Genomic DNA, 25,349 nt, shown 5'->3' on the forward strand with positions numbered 1-25,349 from the left:
TTAATGGTGTAATATTTCAAAACAAGATTGGATAACACCATAGAATAAATTAAAATGTATTTTATTATATAGGAATAAGAGGCTCTTTGTCAAACAAAATAGGATTGTTATTGTTAATCCCTTGTCTTTCAATTGGGACACTATGCCCATTACATTTAACAAAATATCTATTTTTCACACACAATTATTTAAAAAAACGACATCTTGCATCATTATATAAATAGATCATCATTCTTCGTAGGAACTGCTGTCAATGGTAGGGCTACTTCCATGAATTGGGTTATTTGGAGGAATTTTTTATTGATCACATCGATTATTTTACTCTTCTTGATCTTGTTCCATCCGCAAACATGAAAATAAAGTGTAATGAGTCTATATACATTGGTGAGAATAATGAAAATTGAAATAAATAACATACATCAATGTAAATGAAATAATAGTGTACCATAACAATAAGTGACTCAAAAATTGTGCATATGGTTTCAAAACAAAGTCTCATGCCTCGTTGCAACAAGTCTTCTACTAGCGTAGTTACATACTTTGTTTCTTGGTTGTTTTAAACCCCATTATAAATCATATATTTAATATAAAGGATTTGTTTATTCTATTAATTATAAACTTAGAGAAGTAAAACAACGTAGATACTTACAAATTCGAAAATTAATCTTTGATATGCCAAAATGCCAAAATATACTCACAACCCTTATTTAACCCAATGTCAATCGATTCTTCTAATGGCTCTTCTTTGTAAGTTAGCACCTATTTGAATACATTCAAGGATGAATGTTGTAAAACAACTTAAAATATATAAAATTGAAACCTTCAATTTTTATAAGCAAATATTAACAATTACTCACAAACTTTGAAATCAACCCTTTTCTTCCTTGACGTCCAGTTTTATGTCTTGAATGAGTTCGAAATTGTTTTCTTTTTCTAAGAGAAAATACTTGAAAATTAATATTTAATGATAATTTTTTTTTTTATATGTACAAATTCAATCATGATTACATACATTTGAAGCATGTTGTTATTTAGATGGTACCTCCTGTGATGCAAATATGTCCATTTCTTTGACCATATCTGTATACACTATTTTGCACATTCCTACTTACATGTTTCACATATCAGCGTGTTGATCATTTGGGATTTTCTGAATCTTCTTGAAAAAAGTAATAAAGTATTTTTATAATGATATATGAAAACTAAATATAATAAAATCGACATTAATAAATGAATGGTTTGTATTAATATATACATATAGATCTAGAAAATCATTTTATATAATTACGAATATTACCTTTTGAATGATTCTTTTGTTGTTGTTTATGTTTTTGCTATTGCAAGTCTGACATGTCTCACTCACCATTTCTATGGAAGTGTTTCCTGTAGTATAGATATAATTTGGTTCTTAGAATCATTAGATTGATTTTTGTATTGTAAGTGGAAATTAAATTTATATGTTCATTCAACTAGATCCCTCATAGTTCTGTAAAAAATTCCCCCCTTTCATTAACCTCCAATGCCACTCTAGATGAGCTAAGGACCAATTCATCATTATTTACATGTTCTATAATTTCTCTTTTCTTATAATATCATTGATATTTTCCTTCATTGTTTCTCGCTATTGATCCCTATTGAACATATATGAATTAACAGATTGTTTGAAACATGTTATCTAATATTCTAAAGTATATTATTAATGAAAATTCAAAGAAAAAGGAGCTCATATCAAATAGTATTTTCTCATTCACCTGATTTATCCTTCTACAAATTTTTTATCAAGCTTTTACCCTCATCTTCACTTAGATTAGAAATAATCTTATCATCCTTGTTCATTTTGTGGCTTTTCATGACACACACCAACCAATACATATTAATTAAACTTACATATAGTTCAAACATATTAATTTTGTAAAGAATTTACAAATAATTTGCCTTCTCTATTTTTTTATGTGGTATCATTGCGTCGATCAATATTTTTGTTACTTGAGACCTTCTAAGATATTTTTTATCAATATACATCCTGTATCATTCAATATAGAAGCCATTAAATATACTTTACAAATAAATAAATAAAAATTCAATGAAAAAGGCTCTAGTAGCTGGTGCCTTTATCTCAATCAACACACCAGTGTGTTCATAATATTAAATGTGCCAGACATTCAATTTTTTATCATCATCATGTAAAATCGATTTTAAATTATGATGGTGCGATTTGTAAGGCTAAACACACCACAATGATTTAACAGTGCTATTTGGAAAAGGTGTGCCGATGCGTTATATTACACCATGAGGAACGATGAATACACTAGACAAAATCAAAAGTTTTATAATATACAGGTGTGTTATATTACACATGGAGCACTGATGCATTATATTATTGAGGGCACACTGCAGAACATATAGCCGCTTTTTTAAATGAAGAGGGTCGAAAGGGTTAGGATCTAATTCAATAAGTGATTCCCTGACTTTACATGTCAAATTCCCTATATAGTAAGTACACAAACCCCTTAAATCTAAAATGCCTAAATTGAAAATCCCTAATTGTGAAGTGGTAGAGGAAGTTAAACTCTAAGGTGAAATTTTGCAGGAAGAAGAAAGCGTTTAAGTTAAGTATTGATATATTTTTTGAATTTTAATTAAATTTAAACAGGAACAAAGATCGTCAAAAAAAATTACTACTAAAATATATAGTAAATGTTTTATTATACAAGGTTTTTAATTTAATTTTGTCTGAATTGTGAACAATTATAACAGAAATTGTAAAAACATTTAATAGTAAAATTTAAAATTTTTTCTATCCATGGTTTTGAGTGAATCACCATACCTTTCAAGTTATGATCTTTCAGTGGATCAAAAATATTTTATAGCTCCACATTGCTCCCAATATGTCTCCTTTGCAAATTATCTCTCTTTTAATTAAACCATAACAATAATTAGGGATTTTCAATTTAGGCATTTTAGATTTAATGGGTTTGTCTACTTACTATATATAGGGCGTTTGACATGTAAATTCTGGAAATCACTTATTGTATTAGATCCAAACCCTGCCAACCCTCATCACTTTTTGAAACCCTAACAAAAAGTATCCAAATTTGTAGGATCCTAATTCCGAGTCGAGTTCAAATGCATAAAATATTCCTTCGTTTCAAAAATTTTGGAAGCTCTTATCAGGAGTAGCATATCGCAAGCACTTGGTAGATGAATATGGATAGCCTATTCACCCCACCATTTGGAACATGGCATCTTCTAGGTGCATTCTTAGATCAACGATTGTAATAATTGTTTGGTAAATGTAATTTCAACAAACCAATTGCATTGACGTGCTTTCTAATATCATTGATATTGTACTAATGACGTTCAATATTTTTTTAAATTATTATTCTAGTGATGATGAGCGACCCACGTAACATCTTCTGGTGCACCCCATTACAATGTCAACTCGAGAGAAGGTTGCATTAAGAGAAAAACTCAGAGTGGAAGCATAGAAATAATGGTTGAATCAACCACCTATTCAATTCCCACTACGTCTAGATTCACCAATTAGGAATGACAACAACAATAGTAGTTCTTCATCACAAGATGGAAATGGAGGCAATCAAATAGAGGTTGGCATGGATGATTAATTATGGGATATGGATATGACTGCCATAGAGACAATGTTGTTAAATGCATTCCAGAATAATGAGCTTGGGGATGATGCTCATACCACTGATACCTTATTCAAAAGGCTGAAATACACTTCCAGCACCCCTCTCTTTGGACCTTGTGGAAAGTAAGAGTCTACTCGCGTGGGGAAAATACTGTTGTTGTATAGCTTGAAAGAAAATATTTGCATGTTGAATTCATATTTCTCAGAAATATTAAGGTGATTGACTTGCATGTTAAAGTTCCTTATATTTTGTCACACAATCAAAATTAAAATTGGTCAATTTTATGAATGTTAAATATTGACATTTGGAAGATTTGCAATACTAAGAAAGAGAAGGATGAAAAGAACTTTATTTTATATTTTCTGGAACTTATTCACATCCACTCTCATTTCTCTAACATATGTCACACTTCCAATCTTCTTGACTTACTTATTCAAGCCAACTATAGTGATCTTGGTGCACTTCTTTCCCTTCTTTTCAAGCATAGAAATAAGATTCTAAATATTTACAATTAGATTCTCCTTCTTAAGTTCCAATATACGACATCAGTCTTAGTGGACGTTAACCATCATCATCATCATCATGATTACCCAAAAATTACAGGTTATTCAAAGATAGTTTTCTTCTAAGTGATAATTCATTGCCAGATAGTTGTGAACAAGCAAAAAAGTTGCTGAAAATGTTGGGTGCTGAATACATATCATATCATGCATGTTTGAATGATTATGTTCTACATAGCAGATAATATGTAAACAAAGAGATATGTTTGAAATGTGGGCATGACAGGTACCGCAATTAAAAAAAATGGTATACCACATGGTCCTCCTCATAAGATATTGAGGCACATGCCTATATTCCCAAGGATTCAAAGACTCTTTCATTGCAAAGAATTAGCTATGTTGCAAGGATGACATGCCTCACACAAAAGTGAGTCAGGAGTTATGTGAATCCCAATAGATTCAATAGTCATGAAGCATATAGAGGATACATAGCCTGAAAAATTCGAGGATGAAGTACAAAGTCTACAACTCAACATAGCCATGGATGGCATCAACTCATATTCCCTCCAAAACACCAACTATTTGTTTAGCCTGTAGTAGTGATCAATAAAAATACCCCCCCATCGTTGTCCATGAATAATGAACATTTTATGTTAGCTCTCATAGTCCTTGGTACAATACAAGTGAAGAATATGGATGTCTACTTAAAATCATTGGTTGATGAATTGAAGGAATTATGGGAAGGCATACATGTGTACAATGTATCAATAATTGTTCAAATCTTCATGGTCGCTAACGTGTCAGCTAGTATACGATAATTTTACAAGTCTTGTAAGAAAAGGGTATCACAGATGTAAATGTTGTGGATATTCTTTGAAGGTTAGGTTGTCAGACCACCTACAAAAGCCAACGTATGACTACTCTAGGATAATCCTCCTAGAAGAACACCCTTACAAAAGAGGAACATCTTCTTTCAATGGTAAACCAATGAGAACCTAAAGGCTTACAATAATACACCAACTGAATGGATGAGAGCATATGAGAGAGAGAAGGAGAAGTATTTTGTAGAAATGTTTGATTCAAATGGGGAGCCTATGTTTGAGGATCCAAAATTCTTCGACACCTATGTTGAGAAATTTCCCATTGGAATGAAAAGGAGATTTGTATTTTATGATCTCCCATATTGAGAGCAACTTAAGATTTCCCACTTACTATATCCCATGCATATATTTAAAATGGTTCATCTTCTTTATGGAGGAACATATGATCAAAATGAAGTGACATATTGGATGTTAGGAGAGATCTTATTTCTTCAAAATCTAAAAGAGAAACATTGGCCAAGATAACAAACTAGAGGAGAGGTTTGTCCCTCTTGGTCTTTCAGAGAAGATGATGTCCCATGCATTTTAAAGAAAGATGATATTTATTTCACCGAGGGAGTTATAATGAGTGTGAGGGTGTCTTCTTTATATGGGTCTTCTCTACGGTGCTACTTCACAGTGGAAGACTGTTTTTTGAGGTTGAAATCACATGACCATTTGAACCTTATAAGAGTACATATGTCAAAAGCATGATTTCATTAATTTTTTTTATTTTCATGTAATGGGATATTTTATTATTATTTTTTTATAATGTACTATTTACTGTGTAGTGTCATTATCCTCTTCTCATACGTGGACGTGTGAACCATGACTTCCCCAAAGACCTACAATGTGCAATTTATAAATTATATGCATTTTTATGTTTGATCACATGAAAGGAGATTCATATGTCTCGCATTCCACAATGTCATCAAGTGATAGCTGCAATTGTTTGTATGTTTGAGAAGGAACTATAGACGAGTTTCATGAACTTGTAGGTTCATCTTCTAATTCACCTAGAATATGAAGTTGAATTAATTGGGGTCATTCCTTGTCATTGAATGTTCTTCTTAGAGAGGTACATGAAGAAATTGAAAGGTTTTTGACAAAGGGCGAAACTTGAGGGGTTTATGGAAGAGGGGTATATATCGCATGAGTCTTTACATTGTGCTAGTGAGTACATCAAGCAGATTGAAAATAGATCATGTGCAGTGATTGGGGACAACGAAATGGATGAACAAAAAATAGAAGGGGAGCTTCTTGAAATGAATGGAAAGAGGTGCATGATAAAGAGTAAGTGTAGAATTAACATTTTTCAAATTACTACATAATAACTATTCACAATGAATTTCATATTAATGCATATTTTGATCTCGTACTATATATATATATATATATATATATATATATATATATATATATATATAGATATATATATATATATATATATATATATAGATATATATATATATATCTATATATATATATATATATATATATATATATATATATATATATATATATAGAGAGAGAGAGAGAGAGAGAGAGAGAGAGAGAGAGAGGTTCTATTTCATTAGCAAATTCAGAAATTGAAGCCATCATCAAGTTCATTCTTTACAATATGGAAGCTAAACAACCTTGGATCACATTGTATGAAGAGAAGAGGAGGAAATGGGACAATGACAAGAAATAATTCAAATGATTTAATGGTAAAAGCATACCTTATCCTGATCATTTAAAACAAAATATGCTAATGACATGCCCTAATATTTGGTTTGTTGATTAAGTCAAAGATAAATATGGTTCATCTAGTCATTACCCAGATTCTAAAGAGAATGTGCTAAACATAGGGATTAGGTGCAACAGCTCAGTAATTATAATCTCTTTCTGTATAGTTTTAACTTCATACTGCACCTTTGAATTGTAACATCTATATGTATTTTATATTTTTAATTATGTTCAGGTGATTAGAAACATGAAACTGTGATTTTTTCACTTTTTTGTAGGTTCATTATTCCCATCTATGTGGGCATATGGATATCATTTTCACACGGAAGATGTTGATGATGGATGCATGACACAAGAATGTGGACTGGAAGTCAAGTTCGACCAATCTAGTTGTGCTAGCCACCACAATCAAAACATAATGTAGGGGACATTAGGTTATGTCGGAAAGATACAAGAGATCATTTAAGTGGACTTTTCTTCATTCCAATGTGTTATTTTTAGGTGCAAGTGGTGGAACACCTTTGATCGGAATAATGTAAAGGAAGATCATGATAGTGGGATAATATATATCAAATCTAGAAAGGTGTGGCATGAATCTAAGGAGCCTTATGTTTTTCCAAAACATTGCAACCAGGCATTTTATTACCCATGTGTGTTGGATAGGAATTGGTCATTTGTATTAAGACATGACTCTAGATTAAAACATATTTTTGAGAATAACAATGTTATCATGCCAAGAAAGGAAGATAATAGGGGTGATGGCAATGATGAGCGATATGTACTTGTGTTATTTCATAATTTATATTATTGTTGTATGTTTTGTTTTTAATTATTTCATTTATTATATGTTTTGTATTCATCTTGTTGGAATTTTATAATATAATTGGTAAGATCCAGAAACGGTTTTACACATATTTTTGCGGTGGAAACACTTTTACAGTACATAAAACTAAGTATTTCCAGTTATGTACATTATCTATGATAATAGGGATCCACAATCACAACACTTCTCAAATAGGAAAATGTGAGCAAAATAGGGAATTTGGAAATAACATTGAAGATTTAGTCTTGATTTAGATACTTATTGGTTTAGTCACATGTTTTTTCTTCTTGTTTAGTTCAAAATAAATATAAATAATCATGTATTTATGGCTCTATGATGACTTTAACAATGAATAAGATTCCATTGAAAGTCACGAGCCTAAGCCATATACATCATGTCATCGGTTTGAAGGACATTAGTTGTACGAAATGATAGTGGCATGAAAGGCACACCTATAAGTTTTCATGGTGTTTGGTGTGTGTCTGATAAGACCATGAAACCATAATCTAATATATTTTCTCTATACCACTTCCTTTGAATTTCACTCTTATTTTAAAATTTGAACTGATAGTGTTTAACAAAGCATAAACTTTTCAGAGCTCCAATTCTGAAATCCAAGGCTCCATGGCAGTTTGTAGTAAAGACCTCTGAGATCTAGGTACGACACCTAGAGTGTGTATTGTATGATAACAATTAGGTGTTCTCCCTCACTCTAGCTTCCCATGGTCGGACCATATTGTATGGGTCTACCATTTTCTCCTACTCTTGTTATTGCTCCCTCTACTAATGCCTTTTCTACATGATTGACATAAAATACATCAACCTCATACATAAAATACAATTTCTTTTGTTAAATGAAAAATATATGTATTAATATTGAATAGCTATTACATGCAATGACACGTCATCAATTGTTTTTACCAAGTTTAATTATCATTGTTAATTTTATTTTATTTTAATATGAATTATTAAAACTATTAGGCTGAAAAGATAGAACAAATGTTGTTAAGTATTAATTAAAAGATTTTCGATCAACTTGTTAAAAGACTACATAAAGAGTTGAATTAACTTCTGAAAATAGTTACAACTGTTCCTTCACCCTTTTGCTTTAAGAGGAAAAAGGGAAGAACCCCGGAGGGGGGGGGAGGAACTAGACTCTGTTGAATTCTTCCTAGAGTTGGGCAAAAAGCTTAACTAGTGGGAAAGAAAACTATGATAACATTTGTGGGGTACAAGATTTGGCGCTGGATAGAGTCCTGATGCCCAAGGTACTCAACTATTCATCGCTATCAGAAGTGGAATAGCTTGGATGGGGGATCTGGATGTAATTTCTAGTTCCAAGGCTAGGTGGTGATACCTTCCAAAACAAAAGTTACATGCATAACAAGAAAATAGATAAGTGATATCACGATGTCAATCATTATTACTAGGAATGGATAAAATGTTTACTGCTACAGCAGAAAGTACATTAATAGACTAGCAGTAGTAACTAACATTTATTTATTTCTAAATATACTAGGAAATACTATCTTGATTCTATGCTTTATTAGCAGACATTTACTTATAATTGAAATATACAAAAGTAGCGAATATACTAGCTTACTGGGTAAGATATTTTCAATAGATAGTTTAATGATTAAATTCAGAAGAACATGCTAAGAAAGAACATTAAACCAATATTCCTTTCTCGTCTTTCTGTATTTTCTATAACACTGAAATTGCACAGTCCATGGACAAAACACACACCCACACAATATACAAATATCAGTTCTCAGACTGCACTCTAGTAATCTTTCTTTATCATTGACAGAAGGAAAACTTAAGGAAACTTTATAAAAACATAAATGACAATTACCCTACAGTTTACATTGCTTATAACAACAACCTAGGGTTTATCAGTCCTCAGACGAGTTTGGGAAGGAACTCACCAAGAACCAAGTAACCAGGTACTGTTTAAACCCTGAACCTCTGAACTATTAAATATTAATTATACTTAAACAGAAACTGAAAGACTTAGTTCCAGAACCCAACATCGATGGCCATAACATGATATCACAGTTGAACTGGAAGCATACAAAACCTTAAAATCAATTCATTTAAACTGATACGACACAGAACTGTATTTCATAAACAAAATTTATCAGAAGTCGAGTTACCATGATAGACTTGATACATCAGTCTAAACATAGATAAATATACAAAACTTATGCCAAGAAATGTCCTGTAGATTTCCACAGAAGTAATGCAAGGAATTACTGAACTAGTCCCAGTACTGTGTTGGCATTTCCAAGGTCGACAGTCCCAAAAATAACATAAATACATTCTTTATCGAAAGAACACACTCCGGCCGTAGCCTTAAACCCTAGCTATCAACATTCCGTGAAACCCTATGTCATGGAAAAATGGCTTGAAGATCTCAAGGCATAAGATAAGTTCAGAGTCCAAAACCCACCTAGGAAACGAAGAAAGAAGCATGGTTTAGAAGGGTGGCCGCCTTCCAAAAGCCACATGCTGAATGAGGGTTTTGAATGATCATCAGTGGGCTTACCTACAAAGGAAAAGCCAATAATGAGGACCCTAAATCATGCAAAAGTCTTGATTTCCATATGAAAACTTATGATAGTGAGGTGGCTTACCTGAGCGGGAGCTGGACATCCCTCAAAGCGGCGGTCGAACCTACAAATGCATCAGGCAGTCTCAGCAAAATGAAAGTGGAGAATAAACTTTTAATGTCAATACTTTGAAAATGAATCATTGCTTACCTCTTGCTGCCGCGGAATCGACCCTCTCCACTGGGGTTTTGGAACCCATGTTGTAGACATTACACCTATTCCAGAGTGGCCCAAAAACTCGTCAGGCATCCTCATGAACCACCACAGTGCACCTTACCATCGACAGAGGAATCTTAATGGAGAAATGTTGAGGTAACAGTAACAAGGGTTTGCAAAGCACCTGGAGTTTCAGACAGAAGCCTGATTGAGCAATGCACTAGGTCACCATTACAGAGCTAAGAGCCAAGTTGAGTCATGATCAAATGAACCTCCCTCACCACCGAAAAGGTCATTATACTTCCCCACCAAACCTGAAGTATCGAGACCGTAGATCTAAACAGATCCAACGGCGGATGTAAAGCCAGGTGCAGTACCTCGAGACCTTTCCGGGAAGCTATAGTTAAGTGCATTAATGCCGAACCAGATGGCCAGCACGGAGATGAATGGATATGATAGGAGAGGACCTCAGGGCTCTCCCACCTTAATGAGGAGGGGCCTGCCCGAGGTCAATCAACTCGAGGTAAGTTATTGCAGGTTACAGTATGGCGGTCTACATGGAGATCTAGCAAGGAGACCAACCAGAACCACAACTTATTTACACTTAAACCTTAATCAGTCATGCAATCAAACGTTTGATATAACATTAATATCTTGTATGAGTTTAACATATGAAAGAGTCTGGTCCACATCTGAGTAATTCATAGTTACATTACCAAGTAATTTATTTTTTAGGAGTGAAGTTTGTTACAAATGGTATCAGAGCCCAGGCTCACATACTGAGACTTCTGGGTTATTTTAACAGTAAATTAAGTTATGATTCTTTAATATTGATGAAAGAAACATAAACCGAGTATGGTTGAATATGAAAAGAGAGAGAGAGAGAGAGAGAGAGAGAGAGAGAGAGATTAAGGTCAAAACCAAGGGTAAGATGCGGAGGAGCTCGAGATCGTTGAGCCAGCCGGAAGTGCCTTATGTGGAGGGCAAACCAGAACTATGGGTACAACTGGGAGAATAATTGTGACAGGCTAATGCTGCCCTACTTGAAACAGTGCAACAATTACAGGCAGAGATGATGAACCTGAGGACAAACAATGAATGGTTAAGTCAGGAACAAGAGAATATCCTTAAAAAATTTTCTGACCAACAAAATCAGCGGGGACCAAACCCCAGTATAGAGAATATGGAAAAGACCCTAACTGCCCATAATGGGGAAGATAATGTAGAATCCATAGAAGGCCATATAGAGGAAGAAGAAGGGCGTTCAGATAACGTTTCTAACCAATGGAAGACTAAAAGACAAAAGACAAAGCTACAAGGCGAGTTCAAGAAAATCAAACCATCGTTGTTTGAAGGAGAGTTTGAAGAAGCAGTAGAGGCTTGGACGATAGACATGGGTAAATATTTCCAGATTTATGAATATACTAACAAGCTTAAATCACGAATGGAAGTTTACCAATTACGGGGAAAGGCCACCCTCTGGTGGGAAGAAATTAAAACTGTGAGAAAGATTGATGAGGAGCAAGTAACGTGGCAAGAATTCCAAAAACATTTTAAAGATAAATATCTAATGGAACGTTACTATGATGAAAAGGAAAAAGAGTTCCATGAGTTAAGACTGGGAGCCTTGACCATGGACGATTATGTAAAATGATTTACTTCCCTATTGTGACACGTTCCATATATGCAAGAGGAAAAAGCTGAGATTCAACAGTTTATTAGCAATTTCCAAACTTCATGAAGGAAAATCTAGAATTCGATTATCCTAGAAAAATGGATGATGCAGTACAAAAATCCCGCATATGTTATCAGTAGATGAAGCAGAAAAATGAAGGGTCTAAAGGAGTTATTGGCAAGAAAATGAGGAACTTACCACCAAATAGGAAACAAAAAGTCATAAATGGTATAAATAATCAACAAAGGGCTTTTGGAAAAGTTGCAAGAAATATATCCAGAGCTCAGACATACACTGAGAATAAACAACCTAAAGGAGTTAGAAAAACTATTGCTGAGAAACCACCAAAGCCACCACTACAATGTTGGGGATGTGGGGAAGTGCATTATTGCAAAAAGTGTCTACACAAAGCTCAAACTAAACAACTTTCGAACATGCAAGAAGCCTTTATGGTAGGAGATATCACAAGGAGCATGCCCAGAATTATTGTTGCCTTGGACGATCATCAAGCGGAATACCAACCCACCATGATTGAATGTGAAGGTATGATTGTTGATCAACCTGTTTTTGTTTTGTTTGATCCCGGTGCCAACCTAAGGTACATTAGTCCGAAGGTGGTAGAGAAATTCCAGCTGCAAAGTTGTACATTTAATAAGTCTTGGCTAGTTCAACTAGCCACTGAACAAAAAGGAAGATGTCTGCAAAAACAGAAAATTTCCCTATAACAGTTTTAGGACAACCCATCTAGGTTGATATGAATATGCTTCGCCTGGGTTTGCATGATGTATTAATACCGATAGACTAGCTGGAAGGTCACTGGTCACTGGTGGATTACAAAGAAACATTTGTAAGTTATCTTACTAGGTCCGAACAGCGAAAAGAAATTCAAGGAATCAAGAAAAATACCAAATTACGCCTTATTACAGCTAACCGGCTCAGAATATGCATAAGGAAAGGCTGCCAGATCTATGTTGTCTAGGTAGGGTACAAAAATGATAGAAATAAGATGACCTCCTTAGAGAATATTCCTGTAATTCAATATTTCATAGACGTATTCCTTGAATCCATCCCTCGTTTGCTGCCAAGATGAGATATCGACTTTACCATTGAGCTAGTGCCTGGGAGCAGCCCCTGTTTTAAAATTCCCCTACCGTATGAACATTCCTGAGTTAAAAAAACTTAAAATGCAACTTCAGGAGCTATTAGATAAAGGGTACATTAGCCTTAGTGTGTCCCCTTGGGGAGCCCCTGTGTTATTTGTACGAAAATAGGATGGAACCTTCAGATTTTGCATTGATTATCATTAGCTAAATAAGTTGACCATCAAGAATAAGTACCCTTTACCTCGTATAGATGATTTACTTGATCGTGCAGGGAGATAACATGTTCTCAAAAATTGATTTAAGTTCTGGTTACCACTAGATCATAATAAAGGATGAATATATCTGCAAAATCGAATTCCAAACTTGTTATGGACACTACAAGTTCGTGGTATTGTCTTTTGGCCTTACCAATGCTCTAGCCACTTTCATGAGCCTAATGCATGACATTCTCCAGCCCTTTCTAAATAAATTTGTACTGATTTTTGTTGACGATATACTAATCTATTGAAAAAATCAAGAGAAACATGAGCAACATTTGAGAACAATATTGCAGATCTTGCGATATAACCCGATGTATGCAAAGTTTAGAAAGTGCAGCTTTTATAAAAATCAGATCCAGTACCTAGGCCATGTTATATTAGCAAAAGGAATAGGGGTGGATCTAGAGAAAATGAAAACTATTATGGAGATGGGAGACAATCACTTTAGATTTTATCATTGGATTACCTCGTACTAGAAATAAACATGAATCAATCATGGTTGTGGTGGAAAAGTTGAGCAAGACCGCTCATTTCATTCCTGTAAAATCCACCTGTAAAATGGTGGAGATTGCAGAGATATTTATGAGAGAAATATTCTAACTACACGGGGTACCCTCAGTGGTGATCTCCAACAGAGATGTAAAATTTACATCCGCTTTTTGGAAAACTCTCTTTGTGGGGTTAGGTACCCAAATCCATTTCAGCACTGCCTACCATCCCCAAACAGATGCTCAGACGGAGCAAGTGAATCAAGTCTTGGAAGACATATTGAGAATGTTTGTAATACAACAATCGCAAAAGTGGGAGGATTACCTCCACTTCATAGAAATTGCCTACAACAATGGACATCTCGAATCATTGGTTATGAGCCCTTTCGAAGTACTATATGGAGGAAAGTGTCAGATTCCCATGGAATGGAACAGTCCAGATAATAAATTAACATTGGGCCCTGATATGTTAGCGGAAATGGAGGCCATGATTAAGAAGGTTCACCAAAACTTAAAGGCAGTGCCGGATAGGCAAAAGGTGTATGCAGATAAAAAGAGGACTCATAAAGAATTCCAGTTGGGGAATCACGTGTATTTGAAGGTTAAACCTCATAAAAGCACCTTACAATGGAAAGGTTGTGCAAAGTTGGCACCACGGTACTGTGGACCTTTTCAGATTTTAGAACAGATTGGGCCCGTGGCATACAAGATAGCACTTTTGGGCCACATCCAAGTCCACAATGTCTTTCATGTATCCTTATTAAAAGAATACGTATACTAACCTCGACATATTATTAACTCGGAAAGTATTCAAGTAATGATTGAATGGAATCAAAATTTTAAGAATTTTTTCTTTAGGAATTTTTCTAACAGTAGATTATTAATGTGCAGGTAGAACCCAAGGGAGAATTTCTTGTAGAGCCTCTTTGTATCCTTGATCAGAGAGAAACCACTTTGCGGAACCGAGCCAGCTTTAAAGTGCAGTGGAATCGCTTTGGCCCAGAGGAGGCTACTTGGGAAGAAGAGGAAGTCATGTGAAAAGCTTATCCTGCATTGTTTACGTAGAGGAAGAACACTAGGGATGATGTCCCTCTCAAGGAGTGGGAGCTGTAACATATAGTGACACATGATCAATTGTTTTTACCAAGTTTAATTATCAGTGTTAATTTTATTTTCTTTTAATCTGAATTATTAAAACTATTAGGCTGAAAAGCCAGAACAAATGTTGTTAAGTATTAATTAAAATATTTTGGATCAGTTTGTTAAAAGACTAGAGAAACAGTTGAATTAACTTCTGAAAACAGTTACAATTGTTCCTTCACCCTTTTCCTTTAAGAGGAAAAAGGGTAGAACCATGGAGGGGAGGGAGGAACTGGACGATGTTGAATTCTTCCTAGAGCTTGGAAAAAAACTTAATTAGTGGGAAAGAAACTGTGATAACAGTTGTGGGGTACAAGACTTGAGGCTAGATAGAGTCCTAACGCCCAAGGTACCCAACTGTTCATCACTGTCAGAAGTGGAAGAGCTCAGAGGGGGAATCTGGACGTAATTGCCAGTTCCGAGGCTGGGTGGTGAGACCTTCCAAAACAAAAGTTACATGCATAACAAGAAAACAGATAAGTGATATCACCATGTCAATCATTATTACTAGGAATGGATAGACTGTTTACTATTACAGCAGAAAGTACATTAATAGACTAGCAGTAGTAATTAACGTTTATTGATTTCTGAATAGAGTAGGAAATAATGTCTTGATTCTATGCTTTATTAGCAGACATTTACTTATAATTGAAATATACAAAAGTAGTGAATATACTAGCTTACTGGGTAAGATATTTTCAATAGACAATTTAATGATTAAATTCAGAAGAACATGCTAAGCAAGAACATTAAACCAATATTCCTTTCTCGTCTTTCTGTATTTTCTATAACACTGAAATTGCACAGTTCGTGGACAAAACACACACCCACACAATATACTTTATCATTAACAAAAGGAAAATTTAAGGAAACTTTATAAAAACATAAACGAAAATTACACTACAATTTACATTGCTTGTAACAACAACCTAGGGTTTATCGGTCCTCAGACGAGTTTGGGAAGAAACTCACCAAGAACCAAGTAGCCAGGCATTGTTTAAACCCTGAACCTCTAAAATATTAAATATTAATTATACTTAAATATAAATTGAAAGACTTAGTTCTAAAACCCAACATCGATGGCCATAACAAAATATCACAGTCGAACTGGAAGCATACAAAACCTTAAAATAAATTCATTTAAACTCATACAACACACAACTGTATTTCATAAACAAAAATTATGAAAAGCTGAGTTACCATGACAAACTTGATACATTAGTCTAAACATATATAAATATACAAAACTTATGCAAATAAATGTCCTGTAGATTTCAGCAGAAATAATGCAAGGAATAACTGAACCAGTCCCAGTACTGTGTTGGCATTTCCAAGGAAAACAGTCCCAAAAATAGCAAAAATACATTCTTTATTGTAAGCACAGACTTCGGTCATAGCCTTAAACCCTAGCTATCAACATTCTGTGAAACCCTCTGTCATGGAAAACTAGCTCGAAGAACTCAAGGCATAAGATAAGTTCAGAGTCCAAAACCCACCTGGGAAACGAAGAAAGAAGCATGGTTTAGTAAGGTGGTCACCTTCCAAAAGCCACATGTCGAACGAGGGTTTCGAGCGATCATCAGTGGGCTTACCTACATAGGAAAAGCCGATAGTGAGGACCCGAAATCATGCAAAAGTCTTGATTTCCATATGAAAACCTGTGATAGTGAGGTGGCTTACTTGAGAACGAGTTGGAAATCCCTCAAAGCAGTGGCCGAACCTGCAAATGCATCAGGCAGTCTCAATACTTCGAAAATGAATCATTGTTTACCTCTTGCTGTCATAGAATCAACCCTCTCCACGGGGTTTTGGAACCCATGCCATAGACATTACACCTGTTCTAGAGTGGCCCAAAAACCCGTCAGGCATCCTCATGAACCACCACAGTGCACCTTAGCATCGACAGAGAAATCTTAATGGAGAAATGTTGAGGTAACAGTAACAAGGGTTTGCAAAGCACCTGGAGTTTTGGACAGAAGCCTGACTGAGTGATGCACTAGGTCACCATTGTAGAGCCGAGAGCCGAGCCAGGTCATGAACAAATGAACCTCCCTCACCGCTAAAAAGGTCATTATACTTCCCTGCCAAACCTAAAGTATCGAGACCGTAGATCTAAATCGATTTGACGGAGGATATAAAGCTAGGTACAGTACCTCGAGATATTTCTGGGAAGTTGTAGTTAAGTTCATTAACGCTGAACTAGATGGCTAGCATGGAGATGAATAGATATGGTAGGAGAGGACCTCAAGGCTCTCCCGCCTTAATGAGGAGGTGCTTGCCCAAGGTTGATCATCTCTAGGTAAGTTATTGCAAGTTACAACGTGCCAGTCTATGTGGAGATCCAACGAGGAGAGTAAGCAGAACCACAACCTATTTACAGTTAAACCTTAATCAATCATGCAATCAAATGTTTGATATAACATTAATATCTTTATGAGTTTAACATATGAAAGAGTCCAGTCCACATCTGAGTAATTCATATTTACATTAGTAAGTAAAAAATAAATAAATTAGGAGTGAAGTTTGTTAAAATAATAACTTCAAATTAAAAAAAAAAATCATCGGTGCACTAAAAACATAGTCATGCACTGGCTTCGGTGCACTGTAAAACACAATCGTATTGAGGTCAGTGTGCACATACATATGATGCACCACTGTTGGTTCACAAATTTAAATTTTTGTAGTGGTGTGACACACTTATGCATTGGTGCACATGTATAACATATTTGCACTAGTCGAGAATGTTCACATTATCGAATGGATTGAGTTATAGCTATATTTTACATATTGTTTTGTAGTGCGTTTAATAAATATGGTTGCACATACATGAGAGGAACATGTCAAGTGCACCACATTTGTGATATTGATTAAGACGCATTTGTTTTATTTTCAAATAGACTTGGTGATGAATTTTTGTTACATATTTAGATTATGTAAAATAAATATCTATTTTTTACATATTTATAACTAAATTATTTAAATTCTAAACGTTGTTATCATTGAACATGATGTAATATTATCTAGGAGAAATCTTAAAGCATGACTTTTTATGACTATCTTACGATAAGTATGTGGAAAAAATATTATTTTTTGAGATGTTCATTAAGAAATAATCAAATATATTATTTGTGAAAAGTTTAAATCTAATATAGTAACATTTTTTGTATTATTTAACTCATATTATTATTAAAAAGAGTTAAATCTAAATCAGTCCAATAAAAAATAAAGAACCAAGATAGCACCAAAATGTTATATCTTTATTACTAGAAAAAATTCCATGCCTCTTTAACAGAGGACTTCCAATAGAGAAAATCCCCAACTACAAGTAACTTCACAAGCCTTATTTTATATTTCTTTATCTTCATCTCTAGATAAAGAAAATAAAAAGAGGACTCATAAAGAAGGTGTATGTAGATAAACAAAATTGAAATTGCACAGTCTGTGGACAAAGCACACACCCACAAAATATACAAATAGCAGTTCTCAGACTACAAAACTATTAAAGAAGGTGTACGCAGATAAACAAAATTGAAATTGCACAGTCTGTGGACAAAGCACACACCCACAGAATATACAAATAGCAGTTCACAAGCCTTATTTTATATTTCTTTATCTTCATCTCTAGATAAAGAAAATTGCCCTATAACAGTTTTAGGACAACCCATCTAGGTTGATATGAATATCCTTCCCCTAGGTTTGCATGATGTATTAATACGGATAGACTAGCTGGAAGGTCACTGGTTGCTGGTGGATTACAAAGAAAAATTTGTAAGTTATCTTACTGGGTCCGAACAGCGAAAAGAAATTCAAGGAATCAAGAAAAATATCAAATTACGCCTTATTACAGCTAACCAGCTCAGAATATGCATAAGGAAAGGCTGCCAGATCTATGTTGTCTAGGTAGGGTAAAAAATTGATAGAAATAAGATGACCTCCTTAAAGAATATTCCTGTAATTCAATATTTCATAGACGTATTCCCTGAATCCATCCCTCGTTTGCTGCCAAGATGAGATATCGACTTTACCATTGAGCTAGTGCCTGGGAGTAGCCCCTGTTTTAAAATTCCCCTACCGTATGAACATTCCTGAGTTAACAGAACTTAAAATGCAGCTTCAGGAGCTATTAGATAAAGGGTATATTAGCCTTAATGTGTCCCCTTGGGGAGCCCCTGTGTTATTTGTATGAACATAGGATGGAACCTTTAGATTCTACATTGATTATCGTTTGCTAAATAAGTTGACCATCAAGAATAAGTACCCTTTACCTCGTATCGATGATTTACTTGATCGTGCAGGGAGATAACATGTTCTCAAAAATTGATTTAAGTTCTAGTTACCACTAGATCAGAATAAAGGATGAATATATCTACAAAATTGCATTCCAAACTTGTTATGGACACTACAAGTTCGTGGTATTGTCATTCGGCCTTACCAATGCTCTAGCCACTTTCATGAGCCTAATGCACGACATTTTCCAGCCATTTCTAAATAAATTTGTATTGATTTTTATCGACGATATACTAATCTATTGAAAAAATCAAGAGGAACATGAGCAACACTTGAGAACAATATTGCAGATCTTGCGATATAACCCGATGTATGCAAAGTTTAGCAAGTGCGGTTTTTATAAAAATCAAATCCAATACCTAGGCCATGTTATATTAGCAAAAGGAATAGGGGTGGATCTAGAGAAGATCAAAACTATTATGGAAATGGGAGACAATCACTTTAGATCTTATCACTGGATTACCTCGTACTAGAAAGAAACATGAATCAATCATGGTTGTGATGGACAAGTTGAGCAAGACCGCTCATTTCATTCCTATCAAATCCACCTATAAAACGGTGGAGATTGCAGACATATTTATGAGAGAAATATTCTAACTACATGGGGTACCTTGAGTGGTGATCTCCAACAGAGATGTAAAATTTACATCCGCTTCTTGGAAAACTCTCTTTGTGGGGTTAGGTACCCAAATCCATTTCAACACTGCCTACTGTCCCCAGACAGATGCTCAGACAGAGCGAGTGAATCAAGTCTTGGAAGACATATTGAGAATGTTTGTAATACAACAATCGCAGAAGTGGGAGGATTACCTCCACTTCGTAGAAATTGCCTACAATAATGGACATCTCGAATCATTGGTTATGAGCCCTTTCGAAGTACTATATGGAGGAAAGTGTCAGGTACCCATGGAATGGAACAGTCTAGATAATAAATTAGCATTGGGCCCTGATATGTTAGCGGAAATGGAGGCCACCATTAAGAAGGTTCACCAAAACTTAAAGGTGGTGCAGGATAGGAAAAAAGTTACGCAGATAAAAAGAGGACTCATAAAGAATTCCAACTGGGGGATCACGTGTATTTGAAGGTTAAACCCCAGAAAAGCACCTTACAATGGAAAGGTTGTGCAAAGTTGGCACCACGGTATTGTGGACCTTTTCAGATTTTAGAACGGATTGGGCCCATGGCATACAAGCTAGCACTTTCGGGCCACATCTAAGTCCACAATGTCTTTCATGTATCCTTATTAAAAAAATACGTATACGACCCTCGACATATTATTAACTGGGAAAGTATTCAGGTAATGATTGAATGGAATCAAAATGTTAAGAATTTTTTTTTTAGGAATTTTTCTAATAGTAGATTATGAATGTGCAGGTAGAACCCGAGGGAGAATTTCTTGTAGAGCCTCTTCATATCCTCGATCAGAGAGAAACCACTTTGCGGAACCGTGCCATCAACCAAGTTAAAGTGCAGTGGAATCACATTGGCCCGGAGGAGGCTACTTGGGAAGAAGATGAAGTCATGTGAAAAGCTTATCCTGCATTGTTTACGTAGAGGAAGAACACTAGGGATGATGTTCCTCTCAAGGGGAGGGAGCTGTAACATACAGTGATACATCATCAATTGTTTTTACCAAGTTTAATTATCACTGTTAATTTTATTTTGTTTTAATTTGAATTATTAAAACTATTAGGTTGAAAATCCAGAACAAATGTTGTTAAGTATTAATTAAAATATTTTGGATTAGTTTGTTAAAATACTAGAGAAACAGTTGAATTAACTTCTGAAAACAGTTACAACTGTTCCTTCACCCTTTTCCTTTAAGAGGAAAAAGGGAAGAACCATGGAGGGGAGGGAGGAACTGGACAGTGTTGAATTCTTCCTAGAGCTTGGCAAAAAACTTAATTAGTGGGAAAGAAACTGTGATAACAGTTGTGGGGTACAATATTTGAGGCTAGATAGAGTCCTAACACCCAAGTTACCCAACTGTTCATCACTGTCAGAAGTGGAAGATATCAGAGGGGGAATTTGGACGTAATTTCTAGTTTCGAGGCTGGGTGGTGAGACCTTCCAAAACAAAATTTACTTGCATAACAAGAAAAAATATAAGCGATATCTCCGTGTCAATCATTATTACTAGGAATGGGTAGACTGTTTACTTTTATAGCAGAAAATACATTAATAGACTAGCAGTAGTAATAAACATTTATTGATTTCTGAATAGAGTAGGAAATACTGTCTTGATTCTATGATTTATTAGTAGACATTTACTTATAATTAAAATATACAAAAGTAGCGAATATACTAGCTTACTAGGTAAGATATTTTCAATAGACAGTTTAATGATTAAATTTAGAAGAACATGCTAAGAAAGAACATTAAGCCAATATTCCTTTCTAGTCTTTCTGTATTTTCTATAACATTGAAATTGCACAGTCTGTGGACAAAACACACACCCACAAAATATACAAATAGCAGTTCTCAGACTACACTCTGGTAATCTTTCTTTATCATTGACAGAAGGAAAACTTAAGGAAACGTTACAAAAACATAGACGACATTTACCCTATAGTTTACATTTCTTATAACAACAACCTAGGGTTTATCGGTCCTTAGACGAGTTCGGGAAGAAAATCAGCAAGAACCAAGTAGCAAGGCATTATTTAAAACTTGAACCTGTAAAATATTAAATATTAATTATACTTAAATATAAATTGAAAGACTTAGTTCTAGAACCCAACATCGATGGCCATAACATGATATCACAGTCGAACTGGAAGCATACAAAACCTTAAAATCAATTCATTTAAACTCATACAACACAAAACTGTATTTCATAAACAAAAATTATGAAAAGCTGAGTTACCATGACAGACTTGATACATTAGTCTAAACATAGATAAATATACAAAACTTATGCCAAGAAATGTCCTGTAGATTTCCACATAAGTAATGCAAGGAATTACTGAACCAGTCCCAGTACTGTGTTGGCATTTCCAAGGCCGACAGTCCCAAAAATAACATAAATACATTCTTTATTGAAAGCACACACTCCGGCCATAGCCTTAAACCCTAGCTATCAACATTCCGTGAAACCCTCTGTCATGGAAAACTAGCTCGAAGAGCTCAAGGCATAAGATAAGTTCAGAGTCCAAAACCCACCTGGGAAATGAAGAAAGAAGCATGGTTTAGTAAGATGGTCACCTTCCAAAAGCCACATGCTGAATGAGGGTTTCGAGCGATCATCAGTGGGCTTACCTACATAGGAAAAGCCAATAATGAGGACCCGAAATCATGCAAAAGTCTTGATTTCCATATGAAAACCTGTGATAGTGAGGTGGCTTACTTGAGCAGGAGCTAGACATCCCTCAAAGCAGTGGCCAAACCTGCAAATGCATCAGGCAGTCTCAATATTTCGAAAATGAATCATTGTTTACCTCTTGCTGTCACAGAATCAACCCTCTCCACGAGGGTTTTGGAACCCATGCCATAGACATTACACCTGTTCCAGAGTGGCCCAAAAACCCATCAGGAATCCTCATGAACCACCACAGTGCACCTTAGCATCGACAGAGGAATCTTAATGGAGAAATGTTGGGGTAATAGTAACAAGGGTTTGCAAAGCACCTGGGGTTTCGGACAGAAGCCTGACTGAGCGATGCACCAGGTCACCATTGAAGAGCTGAGAGCTGAGCCAAGTGATGAACAAATGAACCTCCCTCAGTGCTGAAAAGGTCATTATACTTCCCTGCCAAACCTAAAGTATCGAGACCGTAGATCTAAATGGATCCGATGGATGATATAAAGCTAGGTGCAGTACCTCGAGACATTTCCGGGAAGTTGTAGTTAAGTTCATTAACGCTGAACTAGATGGCTAGCATGGAGATGAACAGATATGGTAGGAGAGGACCTCAAGGCTCTCCCGCCTTAATGAGGAGGGGCTTGCCCGAGGTTGATCATCTCTAGGTAAGTTATTGCAAGTTACAACGTGGCAGTCTATGTGGAGATCCAACGAGGAGAGTAAGCAGAACCACAACCTCTTTACACTTAAACCTTAATCAGTCATGCAATCAAATGTTTGATATAACATTAATATCTTGTATGAGTTTAACATATGAAAGAGTCCGGTCCACATCTGAGTAATTCATAGTTACATTACTAAGTAAAAAATAAATAAATTAGGAGTGAAGTTTGTTAAAATAATAAATTCAAATTATAAAAAAATTCATCGGTGCACTAAAAACATAGTCATGCACTAGCTTCGGTGCACTGTAAAACACAATCGTACTGAGGTTGGTGTGCACATACATATGATGCACCACTGTTGGTTCACAAATTTAAATTTTTGTAGTGGTGTGACACACTTATGCATTGGTGCACATGTATAACATATTTGCACTAGTGGAGAATGTTCACATTATCGAATGGATTGAGTTATAGCTATATTTTAAATATTATTTTTGCAGTGCGTTTAATAAATATGGTTGCACGTACATTAGAGGAACATGTCAAGTGTACCACATTTGTGATATTGATTAAGACGCATTTGTTTTATTTTCAAATAGACTTGGTGATGAATTTTTGTTCCATATTTAGATTATGTAAAATAACTATTTTTTACATATTTATAACTAAATTATTTAAATTCTAAACGTTTTTATCATTGAACATGATGTAATATTATCTAGGAGAAATCTTAAAGCATGATTTTTTGTGACTATCTTATGATAAGTATGTGGAAAAAATATTATTTTTTGAGATGTTCATTAAGAAATAATCAAATATATTATTTGTGAAAAGTTTAAATCTAATAAGTAACATTTTTTGTATTATTTAATTCATATTATTATTAAAAAGAGTTAAATCTAAATCAGTCCATTAAAAAATAAAGAACCAAGATAGCACCAAAATGTTATATCTTTATTACTAGAAAAAATTCCATGCCTCTTTAACAGAGGACTTCCAATAGAGAAAATCCCCAACTACAAGTAACTTCACAAGCCTTATTTTATATTTCTTTATCTTCATCTCTAGAGAGAGAAATTTCTAATTTAAATTGGTAAGAGTTGCTATAAATATTAAATTTAAATTTCTTGAAATTCTCATAATTTTAGTAATAAATTAATTTTATAAATAATTTTTATTCTTATAAATAAAAGATTGAGAGAATTCTTATTCCATTAATAATTGCTTTCTAATTCAATGTATGAGGGATATTTGTAAAATTTTCAATGTTTAATATGGATTTGATATGTAATGTTTTAGAAAATATTAATAATAAAAATAATTAAATTCTTACATACAAGAAAAAATATGAGGGGCATATTTTAACAGTTTAATGTGGAGAACGTGAATTATAAATAATATATTTAAATGTCAGCTACATATATATTAAACAAGCGTAGATCATGAGGGAACAAATCTCTTTTCACTCTAAAATATGTTTGCATCTCAAGAGATTTGATCCCTTTTGGCACTCAGTAGATCTAGAGTTAAGATGGATCTACCTTGCAAGTTATAAAAAACTGACTTAAGTTTTTTTAAATTTAACAATAGATTACATTTTATAAACTAATATTGAATTAGTTAATTTGTATCTTTGAATAATTTATTATTAATAATATTTTATACTAAAAATTGAACAAGTTACACATTTTTTTCTTATTAAGAGTTAACCAAATTATTTTACCTTCAATTATTTTTCCATGTGAGTATTGAAATATTTTACTAATTAAGTTAGATTGAATATCAATGAATTATATAAGAAATATAATAATATTTATTATAATTTTACAATCATAGTTTCAACCAACTAAACTTTGTAATTTATAAAAATATCTTTGCATTTTTTTTAAGTAAGTTGTTTTGCATGCAATTTCATATATAAAGGTTTGATATAAGTTCACCAACTCATAATGTATAATAAATACTATTTCATAAAATTAAACAACATGATGATAACCATCTAACAAACATAAACATCACCTAAGATACATATTTCAATTCATCGTCATCATCTAATTATATAACCTCTAACACATATAAACATCATTAAATAGCACA

General features: G+C 34.3%; 1 protein-coding gene across 1 annotated transcript; it reads left to right on the forward strand.

Annotated features, from left to right (window-relative positions):
• The first annotated feature begins 14,336 nt into the window (after positions 1–14,336).
• Positions 14,337–14,896, forward strand: LOC149236213 (uncharacterized). The gene is made up of 2 exons (XM_089368810.1): positions 14,337–14,609; positions 14,750–14,896. The coding sequence occupies exons 1-2, from the start codon at positions 14,337–14,339 to the stop codon at positions 14,894–14,896; spliced, it is 420 nt and encodes a 139-aa protein (XP_089224936.1).
• Positions 14,897–25,349: the final 10,453 nt, after the last annotated feature.

This window comes from Pinus tabuliformis, chromosome 8 (genome assembly GCF_031772625.1).
Source record: "Pinus tabuliformis cultivar Carrire ecotype Pingquan chromosome 8, CPIR1, whole genome shotgun sequence".
NCBI lineage: Eukaryota > Viridiplantae > Streptophyta > Pinopsida > Pinales > Pinaceae > Pinus > Pinus tabuliformis.

Excerpts from the sequence above, each read along its gene's own strand:
- LOC149236213 (XM_089368810.1), top strand. The coding sequence starts at position 14,337 with ATGGAGGCCATGATTAAGAAGGTTCACCAAAACTTAAAGGCAGTGCCG. Across the intron at positions 14,610-14,749 it reads AAGTCCACAATGTCTTTCAT|GTAGAACCCAAGGGAGAATT; the intron begins GTATCCTTATTA and ends ATTAATGTGCAG.